This window comes from Giraffa tippelskirchi, chromosome 3 (genome assembly GCF_054371585.1).
Source record: "Giraffa tippelskirchi isolate mGirTip1 chromosome 3, T2T-mGirTip1v1.2.pri, whole genome shotgun sequence".
Taxonomy (NCBI): Eukaryota; Metazoa; Chordata; class Mammalia; order Artiodactyla; family Giraffidae; genus Giraffa; species Giraffa tippelskirchi.
The window spans coordinates 147,846,705-147,871,096 of NC_137277.1; the positions used below are offsets into that span (position 1 = coordinate 147,846,705).

At 44.6% G+C, this 24,392-nt stretch overlaps 1 protein-coding gene across 1 annotated transcript in view; it reads left to right on the forward strand.

Moving 5' to 3' along the window:
• LOC145542626 (aldehyde oxidase 2) overlaps positions 1–24,392 on the forward strand; it is a 76,007-nt gene that overhangs the window by 4,260 nt on the left and 47,355 nt on the right. The window contains exons 5-14 of the mRNA XM_081581820.1: positions 1,035–1,161; positions 3,272–3,333; positions 6,091–6,180; positions 9,025–9,105; positions 11,309–11,453; positions 12,886–12,978; positions 18,341–18,492; positions 18,819–18,912; positions 21,476–21,585; positions 22,935–23,119. Coding sequence (XP_081437946.1) covers positions 1,035–1,161; positions 3,272–3,333; positions 6,091–6,180; positions 9,025–9,105; positions 11,309–11,453; positions 12,886–12,978; positions 18,341–18,492; positions 18,819–18,912; positions 21,476–21,585; positions 22,935–23,119 — 1,139 coding nt within the window. The remainder of the gene's footprint in view (positions 1–1,034; positions 1,162–3,271; positions 3,334–6,090; positions 6,181–9,024; positions 9,106–11,308; positions 11,454–12,885; positions 12,979–18,340; positions 18,493–18,818; positions 18,913–21,475; positions 21,586–22,934; positions 23,120–24,392) is intronic.

The window sequence follows — 24,392 nt, forward strand, 5'->3', positions numbered from 1 at the left end:
AGAGTGTATTATGCACAGAATAAAACATCTCAAGGATGAGAGGGTAAAATTCAGGTTTATTCCCTGTGGCATGGAGTTTTGAGAGTACTGTGACACGTATGGGCAGAAACATACCAATCTCTCTGTCATCAGCACAGGGGTTTGGGAAGTCATATATCCAGACACACTAACCCTGCAAGTACTACCAGGTGGGAGTCATCTGGATTAAACCACACAAGAATCAATTCCAGGAATGTCAGCAAAGGCAAAAGACCCAGCAGAGTTTACTAGAGTCTCTGAGAATGTCAGAGAGGATGCTTACCCCAAGACTGACAAGCTTAAATCCTAGGATTACACTATGGTCTGCATCCAGAGCAAGCCTTTTCAAGCTTTAATGTGCCTAAAAATCAATCAGCCAGGAGCTTTCTAAAAATGCAGATCCTGATTCAGAACGTTTAAAACAGAGACCTGAGGTTCCACATTTCTTACAAGACCACAGGTGGGACCAACAACAACACTGCCAGTCCACAGACTGCACTTTAAATAGCCAGGATCTAGAACATAGACCAAAATCTTGGACCTTTGAAAGTAGAGCTCCTTTTGATCCACACAGAAGAGTTTAGAGAAGAAAGTAATGTAAGGTCCATAGTGGACAGTCTCTCAGTTACTCAGAAAGAGGTGACCCCTGCTCAGAACCAAGCTGGGAAAGACGTGGAGGTGCTCGATAAAACCATTTTTGAAATGACACACACATTCTTTGTCATTACTGATTTCTGGAGAATTCTCACTCTGGGAATAGAGGTTGTGCACTGAAAATTCCCTATTAGAGAGATCTGGACATTTGAGCTTGAGAAGCAATGCTAGGACACGGTTCCCGGGTCACCTCCCCTGGGAGCAGCCAAGGAAAGGGGATGCTGGCCAACTCTGCCCGAGGTGAGGGTGCGCTGCTCAGGGAGGGGGTTCCACTGTGACAAGGGAGACGCTTGACGTGGACACTGGTGGGAGGAGGTGACAGTGGGAAGTCAGGGCCTGTAACCATGCTTGTGTCCTTCCAGGAGAGGATTGCCAAGAGCCATGGTACCCAGTGCGGCTTCTGCACCCCTGGGATGGTGATGTCCATGTACACGCTGCTGAGGAACCACCCACAGCCCTCTGAGAAGCAGCTGCTGGAAGCCCTAGGGGGTAGGTCTGACCTGAGGCCAGGTGGGGGCATGTGTCAGGCTGCGCTTCCCCCTACCATGCCACCCCAGCCCCACTCAGGAACCCCCTTCATTGTTACTGAAGTAGCCGCTTTCACCAGGAGCAGAGAATGTCAAGCTTAGCAGCTGCTCATCAGAGCACTTGCTGCCCAAACAAGTGGCCCACACCCCCATCTTAACACCCTGCTTTCTCTTCCCTATCCAGTGACTTTACCTGGCTGTCTTCATTTGGGCTGTGTCTTAACAAAGCACCACAAGCTTGGGAAAAGAAAACAACACGAATTTCTTCTCTCACGGTTCTGGAGGCAAAGAGTCTGAAATCAAGGCCCTAGAGGAGACTCTTCCTTGCCTCTTTTTCAGCTTCTAGTGGCTGACAGCAGTCCTGGCCCTCCTTGATTTAGAGATTCATAGCTCCAATCTCTTCCTCCATCTACTTATGGCCTTCTCCCCTGTGTATCTGTGTCCAGATTTTCCTATTTTTCTAGTCCAGTCACTGGATTAAGGCCTGCCCTAAGATGAGTAAGGCTTCCTCTTCACCTGATTACATCTGCAGCTCTGAAGAATTTCAAATAAGGTCACATTCACAGGTTCCAAAGACTGGAATCTCAGCACATCTTTGAGGACATGATTCAACCCCATAACACAGCCCTTCACATATTGAAAGGATCTTTTGAAATTTACAGTGGGTTTAAGTTACTAAAGAGGAGTTCATAGACATATGCTTTTTGCGGGAACAGTAAACCTCATGGGTTTCCCAGATGGCGCTAGTGGTAAATACCCACCTGCCAATGGAAGAGACGCGGGTTTGATCCTGGGGTCAAGAAGATCCCTTGGGGTAGGAAATAGCAACCCACTCCAATATTCTTGCCTGGAAAATCCCATGGACAAAGAAGCCTGGAGGGCTACAGTCTATAGAGTCACAAAGAGTTGGACGTGACTTTGCACGCACGTATGCATGTATGCAGCATCTTCTGCTTCCTCTCAACAAACCTCACATTGGGACATCAACCATCACTAAACAAGTCATCTGTTAGACACACAAAACCTTAGATTGAGGCCTGAAGGGTAAGCCCCACACACTCTCCTAGTCTGCCAGTTATAGTGGACTTCCTTTACTCTCTCTGCTCCGTTACAGGACATCCAATCAAGTCATCTAAAATCCTGCCTTCCTGAGGTCCTTCCACTACGTGAGGTCCTTCAACAACTCCTCATCCCTCACGTGGCCACACCCACCCTCCTTCCTCTGGCATTCAGAGAAGCCCAAGAGCTGGCCTCCCGAACTCATTCTTCCTCCTCAGCTATGTGACTCCCCACTGGCCAGTCTCCTCTCAGCCCTCCATCCTCTGCATGTTTCCACTTTTGCTCACACTGCTCTGTGAACCCTGAGTGCCCCTCCCATGCTCTCCATCAATCCATTTCTTTCTCATCCTTCAACATGAGCTTCTTTGTGAAGCCTCTCCAGATGACCTCAATTCCACACTGACCTTCCACCATCCCACCCTCCCCCACTCCTTCATCCCTTGGAATCCTGAGGGTGTTACACTTTCCCATGCAATAGTATCGCCACAGACCTCTTAAATGCAGATTCCTGGGCTTGCCCCCAGACATTCTGATTTAGAATTGGAGAAAGGCCAGAGATCCGCATTTTAAACAAATACCCTATGAAATTCTGAAGCAGTGACCTAATGTCCACCGAGGGGCTCTACTAACAAGGTGTCAAGGCATGATACTTCACTCATATAGAGCCTTAGAAACAATGCATATTTTCCTGTTTTAGGATCACTTACATCTTACATAGTATCTGAAATATAGTTGTTGTCAATAGATACGCATTGAATGAATGAATAATTTAATAGATGGATGCAACTGAGCTCACCAGATAGACTCTTATCTTCTTTAGAACAGAGAATAAAACTGGAATTGAGGTGATGGGAAGGGTATTATCTAAGAGGAAGAAAAAAAGCAGTGAACAGCTTAGCAGATATTCAAATATTCTCAAAAACAAAATGCCTGTCTTCATTTCAACTTTCTAAAGAAAAATAAAAATCAGTAAAAATAAAACATACTGGTAACTTTGCTTTTTCTCTGATTAGGTAACCTGTGCCGCTGCACTGGGTATCGGCCAATTCTTGCAAGTGGAAAGACCTTTTGTTTGGTGAGTAGGGGGCTGTGGGGGCACCCACAAAGCAAGAATGACAGTGACAGATGCTCTAGGCTGAGAACACAGGAGTCGAGTTTTTAGACCATGCAAATAAATCGTAAGGAAGACTGATTGAGTTATCAATAGCTCCATTTAACTCACAGGAGTCTGAGCTCTTTGTTGAGGGAAGGGTGGGTGTTATACCACTTTTCGCCCTCGACATCACACCACCAGAAAGCCAGGTGATCTAGCCAGCCAGCCAGACATCTTCCATGATGATTTCAGCAAGGCATCAGGACAGGACAGGGAGGAGGTCTCCAGCAAACCCAAGGAGACAAGCAAAGACACAGAGTTTGCCTGGGGGAGCCAAGGTTAGTGCCAAGAATCCAGACCTGCTGGGAAAGTGTAAGCAAATAAAGAAGCCAAAAAGGCATAGTAGAATCCAAAATTCACCCCAAGTACCAGAGTGCAGAGAGAGTGCCCCAGCAAATAGTGACACCTCACTGGGCTGCTGTGAAAATCAAATGAGAAATTGCAGGCACGTAGCAAAGTCTTGCTTAGCACTTAGGACTCAACAAATATTTACTACTGTATCGATGATGCCATCAACACTACAAATAGTGTTTGCCAGGGAGATCAGACAAACATATCTGATCACCCTCTGCAGAGGGCAGGATGGACATAGGCAGTACTGCCCTTAGACCCAAGCAAGGGGATCCCAAACTTCAGAGAACCCCTCGCTGGTGCCCCTACAGCCAATCTCAGGAGGCCACAGGGCCAAAGTGACTTGTTCATGTTGAGCCTTCACCCTTTTCTGGACCATGCTCCAGACATGGTCTTGACCCCATTCCTGGGAACAGGCCTCTTCCCCTAGCCCATCTTCCTTGAGAAGATCATAACAGTCAGCATGTGCACCAGAGGCCAAACACTGGCTATTCGGGGAGGAAGTAGACAGAACTTGGATTTGCAGGCTGGTTCACAGGTGTGTGAGGCCCCTCACAGTACAGACCCAGAGCCAGGGTGGGGAGGGAAGAGCAGAAGGCCACAGGCCAAGGCCTCCATCTGTACTCTTGCCTCAGCTCCATGAAGAGTGGACAAGGGCCTAGAAATGGACCGGCAGGTGTGTCTCATTCCCCAGAGCCAGGCCCATGCCCCATGCGTGTCCCATCTTCTATTGCCACACGGGGGAGCCAGCGGTTGCAGAGCTGAGACATAAAATGAATGAAAGGCTTGTAAAGCCATCAAATTACTCGTACAAACGGAAAAACACTTGTGAAATACAAATGAAGTTAAAGGCAACCTCTCTCCCTCTGGAACATGGCTGTTATCCACTTTTCCAGGCACAGCATCTGCGGGTAAAGGAAAAATTGTAGTCAGAGACCCACCGTGCAGCCAACAGGCCCCAGGAACCTTAACGGGTGAAAGGAAGCGAGCCCCAAAGCAAGAATACCCAAGGCTCTTATCTGCTAGGCAAGAGGAGACTGGCTTCTTCTGTTACCACTCACTTATGGTCTGTCATGAGAACTCAGAGTTTTGAGTGAGAGAGGAAGTGCTACTGGCTTGGCTCAGCTGGTTTTGCTTCTTGGGCAGAACTAAGAAGCTGCCAGCCTGAGACATTTGGGCAAAGACAGAGAATTCAAGTATCTGGAAGAAAATATTTTACTAGAGACTTAGGAGAGACTATTTGAGGAATAAAATACAAGAAGTAAGGTTGGAGAAACGGGAAATGAAAGAACCAGCAAATGGAAACCTGCTTTAAAATTCATTGATTGTCCTTTCATTCCCAGTCACCGTCATACAGATTGCAAATGGTGGGGAAATCTAGCTCCAAAACTGCTTTCTTTCTTTATCTTTCTTTTTATTTTCTCTTTTTTAGGTCCCTATATAAATGATAATAGTCAATGTTGTCAAGTCTTGCAGAGAATGGATATTAGCAATTGTTATTTTGTTATTGCTCTGAAAAACATCTTATCAAGTGATTCTATGACTAGGAATTTACCTAAAAAAAAAATTCAGAGATGTACACAAAACTATACCTGCAATGAAGAGAAGTGTTTATGTTATTTGTAGTTATAAAATACAGAGAAAAAATTAAGTATACATCAATGGCAAATTTTACAAACATATTTATGGAATAGTCAGAAGATAGATTAATATACCATCAATAAAAATATATTTTAAAGACTTTAATGACAGGCAAATAAATGAACAAAAAGTCAAAATAAAAGGTATATTGTGCTAACTATAAATATAGTACAAATGTATGTTATATAAAAATGTTTATCAGTAATGATAGTTTCTTTTACAATTCTTCATATTCTTTATTATTGTTTATGCTATATATTATATATTGTGAATGTATTGTATATTCTATCTATATTATTTATCTATATTATATATTCTGTATCTGAATCATATTTTTAAAATAAAATAAAAAGGAAAGATCATCTGATTATCCCTATTCCAATAGAAACCACCAAAAGTGACTTAAAAAGCATGGAGCCTCATTTAAATTGCTAAACCCTTTAAGGCATACACTGATTTACATGTCAGAAAGTGTTTCGTAGGAGAGGCAGGTGGTGAGAGGGAGGCTCAAGAGGAAGGAGATATATGTATATGTATAATTGAGTTGATTCACGTTGTTGTTGTATAGCACAAGCTAACACAATTATACTCCAGTAAAGCAAGTATACTCAAAATTTTTTTAAAAATAATATTTTTTAAATAGTTTTTTTTTTAAGTGTTTCATCTCAAGGCATTTCACGGTCCTAGGAGTCAAATGGCTGTCAACAGAAAGGAATAGGAAAATGCTGCCTGGATCTGGGAGAAAATGATTCTTCCTCACTTGGCAGGAAAAGCGACGTGAGTCCCTTTGCTTTGTCTTCTCCCCAAAAGTATCACTTAACACCAACAGTGCTGAAACTGTGCTTCTGCGTTCTGATGGTCATTCTCTGCTTTTACAAACGTCCAAAGTGGAGGCAGGAATAAAGCACTTTTCACTCGGGAGCAGGGTAAAGAGGTGATTGAAAGCTTGCGCTCTGATTTCCCCCTTCACTCTCTGGAAGGCTGAAACAATAAAACATAAGCCGGTTTAGGTCAGAGAACAAAGACCTGCCCCAGCTATGACGAGTCACGTCCTTGCCTGACCCAGCTCCTGCCGCCCTGTTCTCTAGCACTGTCTCCCCCTCTGCAGAGAGAGAGCACTGCTGCCTCAGGGAGGCTGGGGAGCCCATCCACACTCAGACGGCGAGTTCACGGCCCCCACAGCTGGGACATCCAGCCTGAAACACCCCAGTCTCTGGCTTTGCTCTCTGAGAGATGCTAGTTTCCCAAAAAAGACCCACTGCCAAGTTCTTACAGGAATTATTTAGGGAAAATTCCTAGTGAGAAGACAGGAAAAATAGAGTCTGCTCCCTGTAGACGTGGAAAGCTAAGCAAACAGAGCTGCCCTTACACAAAACCGAGCCCATCATTCCCTGCTGGTTCTGTTTTTACCCTTAACACCTACCTTATTTCCATTCTCGGCCTCCCCTGTCACTTTATTTCTGTCTGGGGAAGCTGTGCAATGGAAGAGACGGGTGTTCCCCCAGGAAGGCAGGCTACACCCCTGACAACCACTTCACAGAGGATCAGTGCCCCTGGAGGGCTAAAAATATTCTAAAGTCTGGATTTTGTAGCCTCCAGAATTCAATCTGTCCCTGGTAGCTCAGCGGTAAAGAATCTGCCTACAATATGGGAGACCTGGGTTGGAGACCTGGGTTCGATCCCTGCGTTGGGAGGATTCCCTGGAGGAGGGCATGGCAACCCACTCCAGTATTCTTACCTGGAGAATCCCCATGGACAGAGGAGCCTGGTGGGCTACAGTCCATGGGATCACAGAGAGTCAGACTCAACTGAGTGACTAAGCACACAGCACACATGATTGGGCTCTGGCAACCACCTGAATCACTTCAACTAAACTCAAAAGAACATATTTAAACTGGACTGTGCTGCAATGTTCATTTATAAAGAGAAACACAATTTTAAGGTGGATCTTATGATCACCGAGCCACATCCTTTCCTATAGGAAAGCACACACAGGACGTCACAATATAAGGGAAAGATTGCTTGGTGAGCATGGGTGCAGAGCCATTGATAATCATAAGGGTAACACCACAGAAGACCCCTCTCCACCCATCAGGTAGACCTACTAGATGGCACGTGTCTGCCCCATGATACTTCCATGTCTTGAAGCTATGTTACTGTCTTCCATGGGGTAACTGTGAAGTCGTGGCCTAGCTCCTGTTTAGGAGAATTTTAATTCCTCAGCTCAGATTCGTTGTTTTCCATTTTAATTCTCAGACACTATCTTACTTCTAGGTTTTAGATATACACCACACTATTGCCCCCAGGTACTGCCTACACGTCTAATTCCAGCTAAGGCAAAAACTGGTCCTTCAGATGCTGGCAGGTATGCTTCAGTCTGCGGTCCTACTAAGGACCTACACAAGGAATAATGCAAGTTTTCCTTCCAGAATCTGGGAAGACCTTACAGAGACAGAGGGAAAGGCTGGAGAGTGTTGGACAAATGTCAGGTCATTTCATCTACATGTCACAATTACCCTTCAAAATAGGCATTATTTCACTGGGAATTTGGGGTTGGTATTTACAGACTGTTACATTTAGAATGCATGGACAACAAGGTCACACTGTATAGCCCAGGGAACTATATCTAATCCCCTAGGATAAACCATAATGGAAAAGAACATTTTAAAAAGAATGTAAATATGTGTAAAACTGAGTCACTTTGCTGTACAGCAGAGATTGGTATAACATTGTAAATCAACTATACTTCAGTTTTCTAAAACAGGTATTATTTCTATTTAATCTTTAGAGAGATTAAGTACATTTCTATTGAGAGGGTCAGAGAGCCAAGTTGTGGCAGAGCTGATAATGAACTCAGATGTGTCTCCCCCACCCCACCAACCCCACCTCTCACTGTGCTCAGCCAGCCCATCTCCCACAGGTTTCCCCATTATATATCCTTCCAGCCCCACACCCCACTGTTCTCTCCTGATTTGCCTTACTCTTTAGGAAGACTTCTTGAGAATAAACATTTCCAAAACTAAAACATACTTAATTTAGAGAGGATTGCAGTTTGGGTAACTTTTCACTGTGCTTTAGTTTCCTAATAGATGAAATAGAGATGACAATTTACTTTGTTTGTACAATTGTTGGGAGGATTAAGTAAATTATTAATATATGTAGAAAGCATTTGGAATGTAAGCACTCCATAAATGCTAACTAGTGTTATTAAAGCAAGTGGGGTGTGTGTGTGCTTACACAAGAGCATATTTGTTCAGAGTCATGTTTTACTTAAATTACAGACTTCTCAGAGCTTTTCGCATTTTGAATCTTGACTTGACAGATGCGGGGGTAGTGGCTGGGGCACAGTGAAGAGGATTTCCCAAACTAATTGACCTCTGATTGTTTTTCATAGACGGTCTTTGTATTTCGCAGGATACTATTTGAACTGGTTCATAGAATATTTTTTTCTTTAGTGTCAACACAATTCTTATTTAAAACTATTTGGTTTGAACTATTTTCCTATATAAGGAGAATCAGAGCTATTACTATGTCCATTTTGCCTTATTAATGTAAAGAATTATGATGCTGTTTCCAATTGAGCCCTACTGATGGAACCATCTTCTTCTGTCCTTTATAAAGATTTGCACAGAGTTATTTGTGAAAGAAGAGTTCCAGCCCTTGGACCCTACCCAGGAGCTCATATTTCCCCCAGAACTCTTGGTAAGAGGGGTTGGGTGTTTTATGTGCTTATTGAAATGTCGCTGGTTATAAGCTCAGTTTTTAAAAACCACCTTTTCCATCCTGTGAAATTATCAAATTGTAGAAATTCTCAATCAAATCAGAATGCTTGTCCCTGCCTGACTCCCCCAGCCCTGGCTGATACCCTGTACACATTCCCCAAAGCCTCAGCTGAGGCTATATTTTGACCGTTTTCATCATTATTTCCATCATTGCCATCTGCAATGTATCCCTATTAACTGTCCCAGTCAATCCAGTTTTTCTCAACTTCTAACTCGGTCTTTCCAGCCCTTCCCAGATGTTGACCTCAAGTGGCACTTCCAGGGCCTCCCAGTTCCTCAGCCTTCCCTCTGTCAGCATTTCTATCTTTCCTCTCTAACATCCAGTTGTTCCCTTCGATAACATACATATTTCTGAAGGGGTTCTGATATGTTTATTCATACATTCAACAAATATTAATCATTCAGTAACATGCCAGAAACTGTTCTAGGTACTGAATACACAACAGGGAACAAAACTCACCCAAAGACCTGCCCCCAAGGAGACTGTAATCTGATGGGAGAGACACACAATGAGCAAGATAATAGATGATATCCTTTATATGAATAATCTAAAAAAATGATACAAAAGAATTTATTTACAATACAGAAACAGACTCAAAGACTTAGAGAAGGAACTTATGGTTACCAGTGGGAAGTGTGTGGGAAAGGGATAGTTAGGGAGTTTGGGGTGGACATGCACACACTGCTATATTTTAAACGAATAACCAACGGGGACCTACTATACAGCACAGGGAGCTCTGCTCAATGTTACATGACAGCCTGGATGGGAGGGGAGTTTGGGGGAGAGTGGATGGGAGAGTTTGGCTGAGTTGCTCTGCCATGCACCTGAAACTATCACCATTGTTAATGGGCTATACTCTTATAAAAAATAAAAAGTTTAAATAGATAAATAGATAATAAATAAGTTACATAGTGTGTTAGCAAGTGATAAGTAGAACAAAATAAAACAGTGAAGGGGGATAGGATGCAGGGGGTTGCAATTTTCAATATCTGGCCAGGGAAGACACCTCTGAAAAGGTAGTATTTGATGAAAGTGCTGAAGTAGGTGAGGGAACTGGTCATGGTGGGGAAGAACGATCCAGGCAGTGGGGTAGCAAGTGCAGAGATACCAAGGAGAGAACTCCTGTCCTGATCAAGGACAGAGCAGGGGCCAGCCTGGCAGGAACTCAGGGAATCAGATAAGTCAAAAAGCTGCAAGGCTGGAGGCAGACCATCCTGGACTTAGACTCCTTGGCTTTTACTCTGCATCAGATGAGAAGCTATCAGAGAGGTTGGACATAAGAGGGGTACGCTCCTGTTAACCTTGTAATGGGTGAGATCTGGGGTGGTTTGGGCTGCTGGGACAGGAATAGCCTGGGGATGGGTGAGAGAAGGATCAGTGAGCCCATTAGGGCACCTGTGTCCTCCTGAGGATGGTGGTTCTGGACCAGGCAGCCAGCATGAATATGGTGAGGAGCCAGTGGATTCTGGATACACTTTTGGAAGAGCCAACAAGATTTCCTGATGAATGTGATGTGGTGTGTGGGGAGAGAAAGGAGTCAAGGCTAACTCCGGGGCTTTGGGTAGCTGGAAAGGGGAGTGGCCATTTACTGAGAAGGGGTAGACCTCTGGAGGAGCAAGGGATTTTTCCTTTAGAGAATTCTTTCTGAGGGGGCTTGGTGGGGGATGGGGTATGAAGAACTCAGTTTTGGACATGTTAAATTTGAGATGCCTATTACACATCTAAGAAGAGACACCAAGCACTCATTCAGGTATGTAAGCTTGGATTTCAGAGGTAAAACTGAAGATTCTAATTTAGGAGTATCAGTATGATTATGATTTTTTAAGGCCATGATACTAAATTATGTTAAGTTAATCTATACTGAAGGATCAGTGACAGATGCCAGCTCATACTGTCACTTTCCTCCAAAGCGCTACACGTGAATAAGTTGTAAGCTAAAGGAGTAAATATCTAATTATGGAAATTCAAGCATTAGCCAATGGTACACTGAGTATCTTTTTTGGTCAGGGGGAGCCCAGAACTTCTGAAATCTCTCTAGAGAAACATACCTCCACCCGGGGTCTATCATAACCCAGGAATACAGGTGTGCCCACGTGCATACACCTTTGTTATTTGCACTTAGAGAATGGCAGAGAACCCAGAAAAACAAACCCTGACCTTTCATGGAGAGAGGGTTACTTGGATCTCCCCTGGGACCTTCAAAGACCTCCTGGAGCTGAAAGCAAAACACCCAGAAGCCCCGCTCATCCTGGGCAACACATCACTGGGTGAGTGGTTACAAAGGTTCTCACACCACCATCAGGGCCTTAGTGCTGAACTGGACTTCCTGTCTCCTAGTCTAAAAAACTACTTTTTAAAGATAAAAACATCATCATTTTTAATAAAAATGTTAAAGTACAATAATGTATTATAAAATGTACTCTTATATTGTATATTATATAATAATTATTTATACATTACCTTTTATATATACTGTATATAAACATTAGCATATATATACATATATATATATATATATATATGTATATATATTCCCTGGTGGCTCAGATGGTAAGGAATCTGCCTGCAATGCAAGAGACTCAGGTTCAATCCCTGGGTCAGGAAGATTCCCTGGAGGAGGGCATAGCAACCCACTCCAGTATTCTTGCCTGGAGAATCCCATGGACAGAAGAGCCTGGCGGGCTACAGTCCATGGAGTCACAAAGAGTCAGACACAACTGAGCAAAAAACATAATATACTACATATACTTTTATATATGCATTATATAAATAATATTAAAAGTGTAATACAAATATTATAGTATTATCATATAATAAAATAGCCTCCAAAATTCAATATACACAGACCCTGGGAGTATGTAGTGTAACCCCTTGAGGTGTGCAGCAGTATTAGAGGACTGTTAATCATTTAATTTACCTTGTCCTTTTAAATTTTGTTTCCGTTAGGTATTGAGTAAATAAAATAGAGGTTTATGAAATATGGTGGATATATTAACAATCTACACCCAGTTATCACCACACTCACTTTGAGAACCAGAGCTTTACCAAGAAGTTTGCCCCATGGGCCCCCAAACTGTAGTCCCTCCCCTCCCCTTCCTCTCAGGGGTGCTCATTAGACTAAATATGGTGTTGGTCCATCTCTTCTCTGTTTTTAACATGTTATACCCATATATTTGAGTTCCTAAGCAATGTGTTGCTTAGTTTTGCATATTTTTGAACTTCACGTAAGTAGACGCACACAGTATTACTCTTCTACAGTTTGCTTTGTGCATTTAACATTCTCGAGCTGGGACTGGGCCACACGGTTGCACATAAGTGTGCTGATTCCATCCTGTGTCCAGGGCACAGTTCACACCTCCATTCTATTGCTCAAGGCCATGGCGTGTTTTCCAAATCTTGGCTCTTTCAGATACCTCTATACACATCTCCTTAGAGTCTTCTAAGAATCTCTCATCCATTTTATTTCCTATTTTTATATTCACGTAATGAGTATAGATAAATACATATACTGGAAACGCATGTGCTATAAAATTACTTGGCAGGGTATATGGCCACTGCTGTCATGTATATATGCATTTATTGCCAGTGTTTGAAATTAGCATCTGAATATTTTAATGAGAAACTTTCAATGTCAAAAAATTGCATTTTCTTTTTCCTAACTCTCTTTCTCTCTAAGATATATACTGCATTTACTTTCAGGACCTGCCATGAGATCTAAAGGACATTTTCACCCAATTCTCCTCTCTCCTGCTAGGATTTCTGAGCTGAACGTGGTGTCTAAAACAAATGATGGTGAGTTTCAGGTTTTCTTTGTAAAATATCCATGAACCAATCCCTGCACTAAACTTAACACTTGCACTAAACTAAACACTAAATAGTTTAGAACCTCATCATACATTTATTTCTTCTGGCTTGTTTCCAACTCTTTGACATTTTTCTGATGTGATATTATATCCCCACCATGAAAATTTACTATCCTTATGAGGACCTAGGCAATAAGACAGACAGCTGACATTTTACTCTCCCCTGGGGCTGAACTGCATTGCCTGCTTTTTCTTTTCTTTTTCTTTAGGTTTTTACTGTATTTTTTATTTATTATTTTTGGCCATGCAACATGTGGGATCTTAGTTCCCCGACCAGGGAGTTTTAACAACTGGACCACCAGAGAAGTCCCTGAACTTCTCTTTTCTACCTATGTCAAATAACAGATGGTCATGCTAGTCTGTGTGATGCTGCTGACCATAACCAGATAAAAATCTTTGTCTCTAATTTCTTCCCTACTAATACAGCTCTGGATCTATATGATAGGAGGAATTGTATGGTAGGAAACAGGCATGGTCTGCCCAGTGCTCCTGCAGGCAAAAGAAAGGCAAGATTTTGAGGAAGTTAAAGCTTTACTGGCACTTCTGGTGATGGGAAGCAATAGACAATCACCAATGGGACCAGATCCTGTGTGCCTTTTATGAGATACTGATGCAGAAACAGAGTGAGGACTCTAAGTTGAGAGACATTCCAGGCAGAGGAGCAGTATAGTTACTTTTAGGTGTGATTTGCTTATGGGCTTCCCTGATGGCTCAGATGGTAAAGAATCCACCTGCAATGCAAGAGATCAGCATTTGATCCCTTGGTCGGGAAGAGCCACTGGAGGAGGAAATGGCAATCCACCCCAGTATTTTTGCCTGGAGAATCCTATGGACAAAGTAGCCTGGTGGGCTACAGTCCATGGGGTTGCAAAGAGTCGGACATGACTGAGGGGCTAACACTTTCAATTTCAAGATTTGCTTAGCATACAGATAATAAGAAGCAGCTAGTAGTTTTGCTAATCAATTAGGTTAAATATGATCATTGAAGCAACAGGGGCTGCTATATACATATGTTGGTAGACTGGGAAAGTATTGCGCCAAGTACATTTTTCAGTTCAGTCGCTCAGTCGTGTCCAGTTCTTTGCGATACCATGGACTGCAGCACTCCAGGCTTCCCTGTCCATCACCAACTCCTGGAACTTGCTCAAATTCATTTTCATCGAGTTGGTGATGCCATCCAACCACCTCATCCTCTGTTGGCCCCTTCTCCTCCTGGCTTCAATCTTTCTCAGCAGGGGCTTTTCCAATGAGTCAGTTCTTTGCATCAGTCAGCCAAAGTATTGGAGTTTCAGCTTCAGCATCAGTCCTTCAAAAGAATATTCAGGCCTGATTTCCTTTAGAATGGACTGGTTGGATCTCCTTGTGGTCCAAGGGACTCTCAAGAGTCTTCTCCAATACCACAGTTCAAAAGCATCAATTCTTCGGCCCTCAGCTTTCTTCACCGTCCAACTCTCACATCCATACATGACTACTGGAAAAACAATAGCCTTGACTAGACGGACCTTTGCTGACAAAGTAATGTCTCTGCTTTTAAATATGCTGTATAGGTTGGTCATAACTTTCCTTCCAAGGAGTAAGCGTCTTTTAATTTCATGGCTGCAAGCACCAACTGCAGTGATTTTGGAGCCTCAAAAAATAAAGTCTGACATTGGTTCCACTGTTTCCCCATCTATTTCCCATGAAGTGATGGGACCGGATGCCATGATCTTAGTTTTCTGAACGTTGAGCTTTAAGCCAACTTTTTCACTCTCTTCTTTCACCTTCATCAAGAGGCTCTTTAGTTCTTCTTCGCTTTTTACCATAAGGGTGGTGTCATCTGCATATCTGAGGTTATTGATATTTCTCTGGGCAATCTTGATTCCAGCTTGTGCTTCCTCCAGCCCAGTGTTTCTCATGATGTACTCTGCATATAAGTTAAATAAGCAGGGTGACAATATACAGTCTTGACGTACCCCTTTTCCTATTTGGAACCAGTCTGTTGTTCCATGGCCAGTTCTAACTGTTGCTTCTTGACCTGCATACAGATTTCTCAGGAGGCAGGTCAGGTGGTCTGATATTCCCATCTCTTTAAGAATTTTCCACAGTTTATTGTGATCTACACAGTCAGAAGCTTTGGCATAGTCAATAAAGCAGAAGTAGATGTTTTTCTGGAACTCTCTTGCTTTTTCGATGGTCCAGTGGGTGTTAGCAATTTGATCTCAGGTTCCTCTGCCTTTTCTAAACCCAGCTTGAACATCTGGAAGTTCACGGTTCATGTACTGTTGAAGCCTTGCTTGGAGAATTTTGAGTATTACTTTACTAGCGTGTGAGATGAGTGCAATTGTGTGGTAGTTTGAGCATTCTTTGGCATTTCCTTTCTTTGGGATTGGAATGAATACTGACTTTTTCCAGTCCTGTGGGCACTGCTGAGTTGTCCAAATTTGCTGGCATATTGAGTGCAACACTTTCACAGCATCATCTTTTAGTATTTGAAATGGTTCAACTGGAATTCCATTACCTTCTCTAGCTTTGTTTGTAGTGATGAAGGCCCACTTAACTTTGCATTCCAGAATATCTGGCTCTAGGTGAGTGATCACACCATTGTGGTTATCTGGGGCATGAAGATCTTCTTTTTACAGTTCTTCTGTGTATTCTTGCCACCTCTTCTTAATATCTTCTGCTTCTGTTAGGTCCATACCATTTCTGTCCTTTATTGTGCCCATCTTTACATGAAATGTTCCCTTAGTATCTCTAATTTTCTTGAAGAGATCTCTAGTCTTTCCCATTCTATTGTTTTCCTCTATTTCTTTGCATTGATCACTTATATCTTATATCTTATATATATACATATATATATAAGATATAGAAGATCTTATATCTTATGTAAGATATAGATATAGATCTTATATCTTTATCTTATATCTCCTCTTGCTATTCTTCGGAACTCTGCATTCAAATGGGTATATCTTTCCTTTTCTCCTTTGTCTTTTGCTTCTCTTCTTTTCTCAGCTATTTGTAAGTCCTCTTCGGACAACCATTTTGCCTTTTTGCATTTCTTTTTCTTGGGGATGGTCTTGATCACTACCTCCTGTACAATGTCATGAACCTCTGTGCAGAGTTCTTCAGGCACTCTGTCTATCAGATTTAATTCCTTGAATCTGTTTGAATCACTTCCACTGTATAATCATAAGGGATTTGATTTAGGTCATACCTGAATGGTCTAGTGGTTTTCCCTACTTTCTTCAATTTAAGTCTGAATTTGGCAATAAGGAGTTCATGATCTGAGCCACAGTCAGCTCCCAGTCTTGTTTTTGCTCACTGTATAGAGCTTCTCCATCTTTGGCTGCAAAGACTATAATCAATCTGATTTTGGTATTGACCGTCTGGTGATGTCCATGTGTAGAGTCTTCTCTTGTGTTGTTGGAAGAGGGTATTTGCTATGACCAGTGCATTCTCTTGGCAAAACTCTGTTAGCCTTTGTCCTGCTTCACTTTGTGCTCCAAGGCCAAATTTGCCTGTTACTCCAGGTATCTCTTGACTTCCTACTTTTGCATTCTAGTCCTCTATAATGAAAAGGACAATTTTTTTGGGTGTTAGTTCTAGAAGGTCTTGTAGTTCTTCATAGAATCATTCAGCTTCTTCTTCAGCATTACTAGTTGGGGCATAGACTTGGATTACTGTGATATTGAATGGTTTGCCTTTGAAACGAACAGAGATCATTTTTAATATTAATGAAAATAAAGTTATGTGGGAGAGTGAAATATTCTCCAAGGTTAATCCACAAGAGAAAAATCAAAGCCCAGTCTGCAACCTGCTTAAAAAAAAAACAAAACAGACTAACAGTAGTTGGAGCCCAGCCCTGAAAGTGATCAAATCATATGCTATGTGTTAGTGACTCATTCCACAAATCCCAGGGGAAGTTCAAGATTAATTTTTCAAGACCAACTAAATCATCTCCTGATGGTTTGGGTGACTTCTTCATTTTCAAATATTGAGCTGAATCCTTTACATCCCTACTACCAAGAAACCCAGAGCCCATGCGATTATCAATATTAATACTCACAAGTACAGCTGCAACAGTTTTTTTAATATATAAATATTTGCTAATCTCTTTTTATATATTATTTATTTATTTTTCTTTTTGACTGCGCTAGGTCTTCATTGCTGTGCACAGGCTTTTCTCTAGTTGTGACGAGTAGGCTCTACTCTCTAGTTGCAGTGCACAGGCTTCTTATTGCAACAGCTTCTCTTGTTGTGGAGCATGGCTCTAGGCATGAGGGCTCTAGAGCATGGGCTCAGTGGTTGTGGGGCTTACTTAGCACAGGGGCTTAGTTGCTCCACAGTATGTGGGAGCACGATCAGGGATGGAACCCATGTCCCCTGCAATGGCAGGCAGATTCTTATACACTGTTGCAGGGAAAGCCTGCAAGAGTTTTTAAATTCTGAATTATTTCCATGCCAGCTAGCAAATAGTAGTTTCTTTTGTTTTTTTCACTTTGTTTTGTTTTGCAAAGAGAAAAGGCTTTATTGCAGGTGAGAATCCCAGGGACGGCGGAGCCTGGTGGGCTGCCGGCTATGGGGTCACACAGAGTCGGACACGACTGAAGCGACTTAGCAGCAGCAGCAGCAGCAGCAAGTAGTATTGCCCTGATCCCAGGATGCTCTCCCATTTCTCCTGACTCCCTAGCCCCTCTCTGGGAACCCCACTCTCCCACACTCAGCAACACCGAAAGTAATACCTGAGGCAGCTCCTTGTATGGACTGTATTCGTTCTGATTGGCTGGTGCCCCTCTTAGAACTGGTGTTGAAGATTTTGAATATCAAAGCCACCTATAGAGGGGCAAATCAGCAGTGGAAGCATTGTTGATTTACACAATGACCTTGGAAACTGAAAGACCTTTGACTTTTTTATGTTATCAGTTTTATCCCCCTTAATCACAAAACAGCTTGGTGTAGCTTCGCTGTGGTCAGTCAGGAAGGGGTCGTGGAAAATTCTAGTAGAGTCTGCCTCTTGCTAGTTGTTACTGTTATTCCTGCTCTCTAGCCTCTATTTTCTTATGTTTCTCTAAAGAGTGTATACTAGCTCAGCGGTTCCCAACCCTGGCTTGCCCAGAAGAACTCCCTGGAGAGATTTTGATAAAGTCCTGCACCCAGGGATTCTGATTTGATTGACGTGGGAGGGGGGCATCTGTGCTGTTTGAGTTCTGGTGATTCTCTGGTAATTCTCCAGTGTGGACAGCCCCTGCACTGGCACCATGATTATAACCTAGCTGCTCCTCCCACATCACCTATAAAAGCAATGTGCTTTCCAGGACTGACAATAGGTGCTGGCTGCAGTCTGGCCCAGGTCAAGGACGTCTTGGCTGAGAGGGCCTCCGAGCTCCCAGAGGAGAAGACCCAGACGTACCAAGCGCTGCTGAAGCACCTGAAGAGTCTGGCCAGCCAGCAGATCCGGAATATGGCCGTATGTCCTCTGGGCCCATCACGAGGCCTGCTATACCTATCTCTTAATCTCAACAAAATGTTGAAATAGGCATGAAGGAGTGAGACGGGAGGTGAAACACACCACATGCCATTCAGTGCTCGTTACCATCCATTCCTCACCAGATCCAAAGTCGTGGGTGGGAGGGGACCTTCCACAGCATCTGAACTGAGTCTCGTCTGCAGAGGAGGCCAAGACTTCTCTCAACCCTGTCACCTACCAGGGAGGACCTTGAGCAGGTGCCGGGAGGGGCGGGGGGCTCAGATTTGAGGGATCGAATGACTAAGGCTGTAACTCTCTCTCCTTAGTCCTTAGGGGGTCATATTATAAGCTGGCATAGCTACTCAGATCTGAACCCAATTCTGGCTGTGGGCAACGCTATCCTCAATCTGACATCAGAAGGTAAGCCACCACTCCAGAACCCTCTGAACAGCACCTGCAGCGTTTCTGTCTCTGTTTTAGGAGGTCCTATGTCAGAGCCCAGGTCTCTGGCTCTCAGTCCACCATGGGGAGTTCAGGGTCCTGGCGGAAGTCTCCTCACACAGGGGATGGCACCTTCTATACCACCCGCCACATACACATGACACCCAGCCCCGACCACAGCTCAGCCAGCCGGCGGCAGCCAGGGCTGTGTGCCGAGGCTGACTAGAAGCCTCTGTGTGACTGGAGGACCACTTCCTCCTCCTCCTCATGCCCCCTCCCTTGTTGCCGTGTAAGAAGTCACAAGTCTAATGAGGACACGCTGGGGACATTGTGGGCCCCCTGGGGGCAGGAGGAAGGCTAGCAACATTTTACAGTCTGGCTGAGAAGGGCGGTCCTTGAGGGCTGCTCCAGGGTATTCCACCCATCTCTCCCCGTGATGCTCAGCACTTACACTGGCTCCGGCTGCTCCAAAGAGGCTGACATTCCTGTCCAGTGCATGCTGACTGTGCCAGGCTCTGCTGGATACTTTACACAACACATCTAATTTGTCCAACCACCCGGCTGAGGTCGCTTGCAGAGGAGGGTGAGGGATGGGAATCCAGTCTGCCTTGATTTCCCAATGGGCGTGCTCGCCTCTTCACCATCAGCCACCTCCCCCGGTTTTCTAACTCCCCACTTTCCATCACTCCCCCCACACACTCCCATCAAATACCCTCACATGGGCTGAGTTGGACCCGGGGAATTGGAGTGCAAGGGAGCAGTCACACTGCCCCACATGAACTCCAGGGTGTGGCTGACCAGGAATTATCTCACCAGCATCATAAACCTCCCCAGGGAATTGTTGGCTGAAACAGTCTGGTCCCTGATGGGTGGGAACTGAGAAGTGTTGGGAGGGACCTGCTGGAAAAGGAAAAGCCCTCACACTCCTATTCAGCTTCGTGTGGGGCCCAGGAAAGGAAATCCCTCAGACCTGAAGGACCCCAGCAGCTGTTTTGCTGGCTCCACCAGGCCTGCAGTCCAGGGCCACCCCATCTCGAACCCTGAAGACTAAGGGAGAGAAAGCCAAAGCTGTGGGGCATCAGGAGAGCAAAGATGGCCCAGCCCCAATGCAGGGCCTTCTACTTTAGGACTAGCGGTGCTAGCCGTGATCCTCTGCTGGGATGTTGGTCATCACCTTTGGCTCAAGGTCTCTGTTTTCCCAGCTCTGCCAAAGACACCTCCAATCTGCGCTCAGCCCATCTCCAATGAGGCCAGTAGGTGAGCTAGCTGGCCCCCCAGGAGGGAGACTCAGGTCCACAAGGGCCCCTCTGGGGTCCGCCTTCCTCTGTCTCAGCCACATCTACCTTCCAATCAGCATCTCACTGCTGTTCTTGGACCTGAATGCATGTCAGATTTGCTGGGCTGCAATCTCCTCACACATTTCCCGTGGAGCCACAACCACTTTTTAAAGCCAGAGGGGACTGCTCTAACCACCACCACCATGTGGTGACAATGGGGCTGAAAGGAGGTTTTGTAAATTGTTCACATTGCTTTAAAGATATGGGTATCTGGCTTAGAGAGCTTCCCAGGAGTTCAGTGGTTAAGAATACGCCTGCCAATGCAAAGGACTTGGGTTCCATCCCTGGGTTGGGAAGCTACCCTGAAGGAGAAAATGGCAACCCACTCCAGTATTCTTGCCTGGGAAATCCTACGGACAGAGGAGCCCATCAGGCTTACAGTCCTGCACTGTGCTTAATCATTGAGTCATGTCCAACTCTTTGTGACCCCATGGACTGTAGCCCACAAGGCTCCTCTAGCCGTGGGGTTTCTCCAAGCAAGAATATTGGAGTGGATTTCCATGGCCTCCTCCAAGGGATCTTCCCACCCCAAGGATTAAACCCAGGTCTCTCGCATTGCAGGCAGATTCTTTGCCAGCTGAGCTACCAAGGAAGCTCGGGCTACAGTCCACAAGGTCGCAGAAGAGTTGGACGTGGCTCGGCAACTAAATAACAATAATCCAGTTTAGAAGCCAACAGCAGCAGCAAGAACAAAAAGCAAATCCAATAATCTGAGTTCTGTTAATAGTGGAAACAAACACTTTCTCAGCTTAAGCTATGCCCTGACCTTGATCATAGTATTGAACAAGTTAGATTTAGTTCAACAGTCTCTGCTGAAAGATGAAAACAGGTAGGCCTCGGGGACAGGAAGAGACCCAGTTCACATAACATGTGTGCTAACAAGAGTAAATGTCATAGGGATTCCCTAGCAGTCCATTGGTTAGGACTTGGTGCTTCCAGTGCTGGGGTCTGGGTTTAAGCCCTGGTCAGGGAACTAAGATCCCACAAGATCCACAGAGTGACCAAAAAAAAAGTAAATGTCATGAAGCTGCCACCACCCTTCCCTGTGAGGAGGATGGTTGGGGGGCTGGTCCACCACACTCAGATCCCCACTCTGCTCCATGCGAGGAAGGTGACCTTTTCTTCTCCACTGCTGACATTTAAGAGTATAGAATAATCTCTCATTCCTTGTTGCAACTGTGCAAAAATGTCATTTTCTTCAACAGAAAGCACACGGCAGATTCCTCTAAGTGAACATTTTCTTGCTGGGTTGGCAAGTGCAGACCTGAAGCCGGAGGAAATTTTGGAGTCTGTGTATATTCCTCACTCTCAAAAGGTAAGACTTGAGAGTTGTTTTTCTCTTTCCATAACTGAGTCCAGTCATCTTTAGATGTTTCAAAACAGATGGAAGGAAAATAAGTCTGCACCAAAAACCTGTTTCCTGTCCTTCATGGCCTGGCCCGGCACCAAGGCCCGCAGCCATGCTCGGGCCGGCAGCTCTGGGCGGCATGGAGCTGGGGTTGTTGTTTCAGCTGTGGGGTGGGGCCTGCCCAGCCTGCGGTCATGCTCATACACACCCTCGTGTCCAAGATCTGGGAGGCGGAAATTAAAGTTCTCTGGCTGTGGAATGAGCTTCTCTGCCTGACCCACAAGGAGATGGAGGCTGGGGCTAGGCCTCCCCTCTGCCCACTCCAGCTGACCCCCAACAGTTCAGAAGACCAGGAGCGCCTAACACGTGATTCCTGGGGGAGACGTGGCCACACAGCCGGCTACAGAGGGGACCCTCTGCCCTCACTCCCTGTTCTTGGTGCTTCTCCCCCAAAGTGTACCTGAATCTCAGAGGCCAGTCTTCCCAAGAGGGGCAACACAACAGACACACACCGAGATCCAAAGTCAGGAAGGTCATGCAGGAAGTCTTATATTAAGTCATGCTTTCAGCCAAGTATGGTTTTCCTTTATTTTTTCCTTGGGAATGGAAACTCTGAAATGTGTTCCCAGTCCAGCATGGATCAGGGTAAGAGACCCAGACAGAAAAACAGGCCGACCCAAACACAGTGCCCCCGGTGGCCAAACAGATGGAAACACATGCAAGGCAGCGGCCATCTCCGTTAACCTTGTCACCACACCAGTAGTCCTGGTTCCAAGGATCATGGGGGGAGCCATCACCCTTCTGACTCTTGTCCCTGATAGAAAATTCCCTGGTTCACTGTTGGAAAGTTCTATTCAGCACCTTTATGAACTTGACAAAATGAAAAAGGGATAGTATCTACAAAGCAGGAAATCCAGTGGGTCTCCTTCACACTTGAAGCAAATCGCCTTCAAAACACCTGTGTTGGAGGGATCTTCCATCCTCATGGGAGACAGAGGGTCTGGAGACTAACCTTCATGGCACCTGGAAATAAGAGCATGTGGAAATGATGCAGGGATCCCTTGCTGAGACATCCTGGCCCCAGAGGGAAAGTGCACAGTGACCCTGTTAATTGAGACTATGGAGTGTTGAAGATGGACCTGTGGGAGGACATCACTTTGAACAAAGAGGCAGCCAAACTGTCCTCAAATTGGGCCAAGTGTCCTTTGTGTCCCTTTCAATTGAGTCTAAGTGATTAATCAGTGGCACCAAGAAGCAGAAAACTCTCTCTTAGTTCTGACATATCAAATAACTCCAAATGGTCTTTGTCTCCACAGTGGGAATTCGTGTCAGCCTTCCGACAGGCTCAGTGCCAGCAAAATGCCTTGCCCGACGTGAATGCCAGCATGCGCGTCCTCTTCAGAGAGGGCACAGACATCATCGAGGACCTGAGCATCACCTACGGAGGGGTCGGGGCTGCCACAGTCAGTGCACATAAGTCCTGCCAGCAGCTCCTAGGGAGGTAAGCGACAAACCCTGTACCCTGATGGTGAAGACTGACATCAAAAAAAAAAAGTGGAGAGATGGAAACTCCTCTTGTAGAATCATTGCTTGTTCTTTCTATAATTTTGCTAAATGACTCTAACCACATTTGACTTTGATTAATAAGGGCATGGCAAACCACTTCAGTATTCTTGCCTTGAGAACCCCATGAACAGTATGAAAAGGCAAAAGGATAGGACACTGAAAGATGAACTCCCCAGGTCAGTAGGTGCCCAATATGCTAATGGAGATCAGTGGAGAAATAACTCCAGAAAGAATGATGGGATGGAGCCAAAGCAAAAACGATACCCAACTGTGGATGTGACTTGTGATAGATGCAAAGTCCGATGCTGTAAAGAGCAATATTGCATAGGAACCTAGAATGTTAGGTCCATGAATCAAGGCAAACTGGAAGTGGTCAAACAGGAGATGGCAAGAGTGAACGTTGACATTCTAGGAATCAGCGAACTAAGATGGACTGGAATGGGTGAATTTAACTCAGATGACCATTATATCTACTACTGTGGGCAAGAATCCCTTAGAAGAAATGGAGTAACCATCATGGTCAACAAAAGAGTCCAAAATGCAGTACTTGGATGCAATCTCAAAAACGACAGAATGATCTCTGTTCGCTTCCAAGGCAAACCATTCAATATCACGGTAATCCAAGTCTATGCCCCGACCAGTAACGCCGAAGAAGCTGAAGTTGAACGATTCTATGAAGACCTACAAGACCTTCTAGAACTAACACCCAAAAAAGATGTCCTTTTCATTATAGGGGACTGGAATGCAAAAGTAGGAAGTCAAGAAACACCTGGCGTAACAGGCAGGTTTGGCCTTGGAGTACAGAATGAAGCAGGGCAAAGGCTAAGAGAGTTTTGCCACGAGAACGCACTGGTAATAGCAAACACTCTATTCCAACAACACAAGAGAAGACTCTACACGTGGACATCACCAGATGGTCAACACCGAAATCAGATTGATTATATTCTTTGCAGCCAAAGATGGAGAAGCTCTATACAGTCAGCAAAAACAAGACCGGGAGCAGACTGTGGCTCGGATCATGAACCGCTTATTGCCAAATTCAGACTTAAATTGAAGAAAGTAGGGAAAACCACTAGACCATTCAGGTATGACCTAGATCAAATCCCTTATGAGTATACAGTGGAAGTGACAAATAGATTTAAGGGACTAGACCTGATAGACAGAGTGCCTGATGAACTATGGACAGAGGTTCGTGACATTGTACAGGA